Source organism: Rhinolophus hipposideros (genome assembly GCF_964194185.1).
Source record: "Rhinolophus hipposideros genome assembly, chromosome: 19".
Lineage (NCBI taxonomy): Eukaryota > Metazoa > Chordata > Mammalia > Chiroptera > Rhinolophidae > Rhinolophus > Rhinolophus hipposideros.
In genome coordinates, this window is record NC_138065.1 from 3,071,027 (window position 1) to 3,077,649 (window position 6,623).

Consider the following 6,623-nt stretch of genomic DNA (forward strand, 5'->3'; position numbering starts at 1 on the left):
TTTAAGCCGCCCAGTCCAGGCTGTTTTTGTAGAGTTGACCAAATGGACTAAGAGAGGTCCTCACAGCATCCGAGTCAGCCTCTGGTTCCTCAGGTGTGAAGCCCGTGTGCAATACCTGAAAAGCGAGGGGAACTGCCTGTAGTAATAAATCATGAGCCTGTGTCAGCTCACCAGCTCTGTCAGCAGCTAGGCAGTGTGACCTCGGGTGAATCAACCCCTCCCTGTGCCCCAGCATGTTTATCTGTAAGATCAGGGTGTTGGGCTACACCCGTCCCAGCTCAGAAGTTGATACGATGAGTCTCCAGTCCTGGGGAGCCGCGGGGGAAATGCCTTCAATAGGAGCTGAGTTCACAGCCAACATAGGATGGCCAGCGTTCACTAACCTGCCTTCCTCCTTGATTTTTATCAACATCCTGGGCTTGAGGTTTACCACAATTCCCAGGGAAGTAGTTGGAGGCCAGCTCAGTCGTTCTGATAGTCCCACTTGCCCGTAGCTTTGGGCTCCCTTAGCTCTTTGTCCTGGCCACATTCTTCCTTGTTCTAGAAAGAGGTCAGTCCACAGGGCTGTGAGGGCAAGACCGCATCACCCTCTGGGCGCAGATTCTTGTTCTCCGCACGTGACTGTGAAAGTCACATCCTCAGGAGGGTCCTGGATCTTTTCTCCCACCGAGTCCCCAACATGCGGGTTTTATTCTCTTTGGGAAGACATTTTGAGTCTGTAGTCAAATGTGAACACTCATGACCCGGATGAAAAGAGGGTGCTTTCGTAGGGAGTTCTTGGGGATCAAGGTGCCATTGTTATTTTCCTTTCCCTGGACCCAGCCCAGCCTAAGTACTAACCAGTATCATGTGGTATCATCACGTACCCGCATCTCCGTAACAACCTGCTTTCCCAAGTCCAGACGAGGCTGACCCACTTGAAAGCCCGGTGTCTGGGAAACCCCTCAGTCCCAGGCAGAAAGGACAGTTGCTTCTCCTATCAGACCTTTGCTTACAAAGCTTAGGCCTTTGATCTGGCGGATTGAGAGGAGAGCAGAGGCAGCTGTGGTTGACCGAAAGGCGTCTGATCCCTCAACCGGGTCAAGAAGCTTGGCATGCATTTCTTCTGATTTCCAGTCTGGAAGGAATAGGGGTTATGACCTCCCTTCAGAGCTTCATTTTTCTTCTTAGTGTTTCTAGAATGTTTATTCCTGCTCACACTCATGCATGACAGGAGGCAGGCGGCCCACTGAAGTGTTAGTTGTGTTGGGTGGGTGCTGCACCAAAATGAGCCGTGGTGCTGGTGTGTATACGTGTTTGTGTGCACGTGTGTGCACGAGTATGTGTGTTGGGAGGAAGAGTTCCAGGAATCTCAGGGGGCCAATCCATCATGGACCAGTGACGCATTCCTCAGGACTGTTGCTTGCTGGGTACATCAGACACCAACCCTGGCTTTCCAGACGGTTGGGGAGATTTTGCTGCCAGACCTGAGCATCCAGTTGGAGAGGACGTGCAGTGCTGGGCTGGAGACCTTTCTCCTGTGTTGTTCACCACGCATTGTCCCAACACCCTGCCTCCAGAGCCCTGCAGGCTCCCGCAGTCCACAGGACGCCAGCTCTCTGCTTCCTCTGTGCATAGCAAGTGTCACAGCCTTCCCGTGTGTCGCCCACGGACCTCAGGGGGCTCAGCGGTCCCAGCTCCCAGGACAGGGCCTAATATTGTGCCCTGTCAGCACTGCGTGTCGCTCCGGGCATTACTTAGCCTTTGTTCTCTGTGAAGCAACACGAATGATATTGTCCCGAGATGTGCAAGGGGGTGGTCCTGCTACTCCCCCTCACTCATTCGGATCAAAATTAAAAATTAATTTGGTTCAGCTCTCAGCACTTCCCTCCCACCTCTTACACCCTCCTTCTCTGAGATCCTTGCCGACCTGTTTTATCCATCAACCTTATTCTCCCCTCGCAGACACACACCTTGTGACACAACGCACAGATTATTATTTTGTCCAGTAGCCCTTTGGAAACAAACATGAGCAATAGTCATGAGAAGTTTGTGATGATCTGATTGGTTTATTTCACAACATCCAAGAAGACGGTGCACCGGCTGTCAGGTCTGCTGAAAATGATGAAGGAGAATTCATTTCCTGGGATCCATGTGGGTTTTGTGAGTGCTGGTCTTGCTTGGGCTGAGGCTGGGCGAGATGGCAGGACGGGAAGGACCCACAGGCACCGGTGGGCTGATCCTGAACTTGGTGGCCCCTCCCTCACTTTCCTCCCTCAGAGTGACATCATGGTGACCAGATAGGATGAGCAAGAGGGGGCTGTTACTCTGGATCTTGGCGAGACACATGCTTCAAAGATTCGGGGACCTGCTGCTCTAGTTAAGTTTTTAGGGGTCCAGTGGTCAGGGGGTGGCCCGGGGTATCCCATCCAGAATAAAAGACAAACTGCTGCACCTCGCTTCCCTGACTGCAAACAAGGGAACACGTGCCTGGTAGGCCTCGCTGGGTTCTGGAGGCATCACGTTTCACGCTGGGGAATATCGCTCTGGCCCATATACTGTGGAATACTGAAGGCCGCCAGGTCTGAGCAGGCCAGGGGTGGGGGAGGGGCCTGTCTGGGGGGACCAGGAGTGTGTCGGGGGGTCCGGGCTACAGTGCGAGCAGGACATATGCCACTTGGGCCATCTGATCTGGCAGACCCTAAGATATTAGAAGTTTCAGAAGTGGGAAAAGACATGATGGTGCTTATGGGAGAACTGTAAGGCCGGTCCTTTGGATTCTGGAATCAGGCTTTGCCATCCACAGCAGAGAATTCTATGCTTTTTGGGAAACAGCCCGTGTCGCGTTCTTGGGCCCTGTTAGTGATGAATGTTTGACCGTGGGGCGTGAGGTGATGACGCAACTGGAACTGCCCACCATGGGCTGTGTTCTCTTGGACCTGGGAAGTCATCAAATGGGCCCAGCAGCACCCATCACAAGATAGAAATGGTGCATTCCGGACTGAGTCTCGGCACCACTGGAGGGCATGAGTAGGCTGCATGGGCACACAGCCCAGGGCTCCGTGTCTTCTGGCAGAGCCGCACCACTGCCTCTCCCTCAGCTCAGACTTTTAGCTACAGGGGGTGGGGGTTTTTATACGATCAGTTGAGGAGAAGGCCTGAGTCTGGTTTGTGGGTGGTCAGCTCGGGACGTGAGTGGCAGCTACATTACAGCCACATTCCAGTTGGCCTGGAGAGACAGTTAGACAGAAATTCTTCCCCAGTGGGTAAACATGTGAGCAGTGTACCTTGTCACCCACAAGCTAGTTTCACTTTGGAAAGCAAAGACAGAGGAATAGGCACGGAAATGATGGGGGCTCTGGGGGTGCGTGGGGGTGAATGGCACTCACGTGGTAAGTGTTAGGGGGCTGCTGGTGAAGAACCAGGAAGTCTCTGGAAGAACTGGGGAGGCTAAGAAAAAGGTCCCAGGTGGAAGAAGGTGCCAGAGGGTCCCGGGCAAATGACTGTGAGAGAGCCCACATCTGAGGAAGTTGGGGGGTGAAGCCGAGGCAGAGATGAGAGTGGGATCGAGCCCCAGAAGGCTTTCGGCCACTCCCGGGAGCAGTGAGAGAGCTGGGCAAGGCTGAGGGTGGACGCCTTCAGGAAACTGTCCGGTTCAAGGCTCATTTCTCTTTAGAATTGCTCTTTCATCGTTTCTCGGCCTTTTGGCTAAGATCAAGTGTAGAATTGCTCTTTCTATTCCTGACAGTTTCAGTGCTGACCTCCAATTCCCCAGAGACCCACTGGCAATTAATTGGTAAATGAGGGTCCTCTCCAGGACAGTTAACCAAGCGACATTGCTCACAGAAGGTTTCCTGACCTCCAAGTCTCCAAAGTCGGAAAGAGATGATAGATAGATCAATCAAATGAGTACAAGGAAGTATAAAACTGGACTGGGAGAGAGAGAATGTGAGCATGTGCGTCACGGTGGACCACAGATCAGGAATGCTGTCAAGGGCTCACGAGGTCATGGAATGAAAGCAAAGGAACCAGCTGTTTATTAAGACACACTGAATGTGTCAAAGCTATGGATTCATAATGATACCGAGACAAAGGGAATGAGGGAAGGAGGGAAGGAAGGTGGGGTTGGGAGAGAGAGAGAGAAAGAAAGAGAAGGCTTAATGAATACCAGAAAATCACTGGACATTGTTAGGTACCAATTCAATACCCTAGAAACTGATAATTAAAGGGAAGAAATTAAGCATTTCTTTCTGCTTCTCTGGTATGAGTTGTATTTCAGAATAACCAAATATCCTAGTACTGGATGAGAGAACGTTCTTCTGTTCAGAAGAATCCTAGATCATAAATGTGTAAAGAATGATATAATTATGAATCCCCATTTGGAATCTCTAATAAAAAAAACCAGTTCCGGCAGCGACGTCAGTGGACGAACCCTTCATCTCTGCTCTACTCTATAGTCTTCTGTTACTTTTACCTGGTCCCTTGGGGCTTGTGATGGGACAAAGGTTTTGGGTGAGTTGGCCCCGGTGGAGTAGGCACTGGTGGACCCTGAGGTCCTGGTGGGAAATTCTGGGCCAGGCTGCCATGCTCTGGGAGGCAGGTAGACAGCCAGGGTTCCTGGCCGGAGGCACGAGGCCAGCTCTGAGCCTCACAGAAGATCCTGTTCTTTTGCCCAAATCCACACTTTCCTTGGGTCTTTCTGCTCCTCTGGCTTTGTGACGGGCTGGTGATTAGGGTCTGCCCCTTTGCTTTTTCCAGTGTAACACTCAAGGCACCAGCCTGCTCTGCTGCCCACTCAGAAAGTGCAATGATACTCTAAGCTCCCACCTTAGGAAACTCAACCACTAGCCCAGTACTGATCGTAAATGGTGGTTCTTGTATTATTAGCTCAATGCCTGGATGGGTGACCAGAAATCATCTTCCTTCCCAGTTCCCCAAAGCTTTAGAGATGGTTCCAGGACAGTTTGGCCTGGATATGTAGCCCAAGGTGACAATGGCCTCTTTGCCTAAGGCAACAAGGAAAATTCCTAGAGCCCTTCCGGGAGAGGTAAGTGATAAGGGAGATGCTGGGGTGTGGCTTGGCTTTAGTCACAATGGCTGAAACACTGACCTCTTTGCCTGCAAACAGGCCTGATGTGAAATTGGTCCCTGGGCTCTGTGTCCTGAGGCTCATCCCCTCCTCTTTCCTGAAACATTCAGAACTGTCACAAGCAGGTCTTGCCCTGGGCCCTTCCATACACCTCACCGAAAAGGGTGCCTGATCCCTGAGCAGCACATGGTACCATCTCAAAGGATAACAAGACAAGAGTGAGTGGCATCTAAGGCAGAGTTCTTGGAAATCACGTCACATTCGTACAAATGCATAGGGTCATGGAGAAAGCCTACGAATTTCATAGTGAGCAAAAGAAGGCAGACGCTGAAGAATGAAAAGAGTAGGTTTCCATTCATGTAAAGTTTAGAAAGCTAGCAAAACAGCAGTGTTTGCGGATGTATGCGTATGGGGTAAAATAGAAAGAAAATGAAGAGAGAGAGCCTTTGCCTGACAGTTCAGATGGTGGTCGCGGAGAAGCGGGACGGGCAGGGACTGCAAGGGGTGGTGGCAATGATCTGTTGTCTGACCTGGGTGACAGTCACGGGCGTTAGACGTAGTTCATTGGGCTGTATGTTATTGTTTGTTGTACTTTTCTGTATAATTGATCAAATAAAAATCATAAGTAGAAGAGGAACCAAAAGAACTATTCATATTTGCAAGAATGCATACAAAGAAGCAGGAAAAAATATTGCTTCTTTTTTTGGGGGGGGGAAATTGAATGGGAATGGAGATTAGAGGAAAGTCAATGAATAAATGAGCCACCCGACAACAGATCCGTAATGTTTAGATTCTGGGAGCTGAAGATTATGAATAGCTCAGCCTCTGAAACTGAGGTTGAGAACTGAACAAAAGCAAAACTTAAATATAAAAATTAAGAACTGTAAGTAGAGTCAGCGCCTCATTGACATCACTGCCGGCCGCCTGCTTTCCGGGAGACAGGAGTGGAAAGGCAGCGAGTTGTTCATAATGGCAGCAGAGGAAATTAATGAAGACTATTCAACAGAAATTCATGAGTATTTATCAACATTTGAGAATTCTATTGGTGCTGTAGATGAGATGCTGAAGACCATGATGTCTGTTTCTAGAAATGAGTTGTTGCAGAAGTTGGACCCATTTGAACAAGCAAAAGTGGATTTAGTTTCTGCTTACACATTAAATTCAATGTTCTGGGTTTATTTGGCAACTCAGGGAGTTAATCCTAAGGAACATCCAGTGAAGCAGGAATTGGAAAGAATCGGAGTATACATGAACAGAGTCAAGGAAATCACAGACAAGAAAAAGGCTGGCAAGCTGGACAAAGGTGCAGTTTCAAGATTTGTGAAAAATGCCCTCTGGGAACCAAAACCTAAAAATGCATCCAAAGCTGCCAATAAAGGAAAAAGTAAAAATTAACATTTTGGTTTTGATGTGCACGTGTTCAAAAAGTACATCATTTTTATTGTTTTACACAAAAAAGGTGATGATTGTGTGGCAATGAAAGTTTTAGATGTATTCCTTATTGAGTTCATATATAAAGTTTACAGTTAAATTTGTAATGCTAAGTACCTTTTTC

General features: G+C 49.1%; 1 protein-coding gene across 1 annotated transcript; it reads left to right on the top strand.

Moving 5' to 3' along the window:
* The first annotated feature begins 5,995 nt into the window (after positions 1 to 5,995).
* Positions 5,996 to 6,623, top strand: LOC308510742 (nuclear nucleic acid-binding protein C1D-like). The gene has a single exon (XM_081080522.1). The coding sequence runs from the start codon at positions 6,038 to 6,040 to the stop codon at positions 6,461 to 6,463; it is 426 nt and encodes a 141-aa protein (XP_080936648.1). The 5' UTR covers positions 5,996 to 6,037; the 3' UTR covers positions 6,464 to 6,623.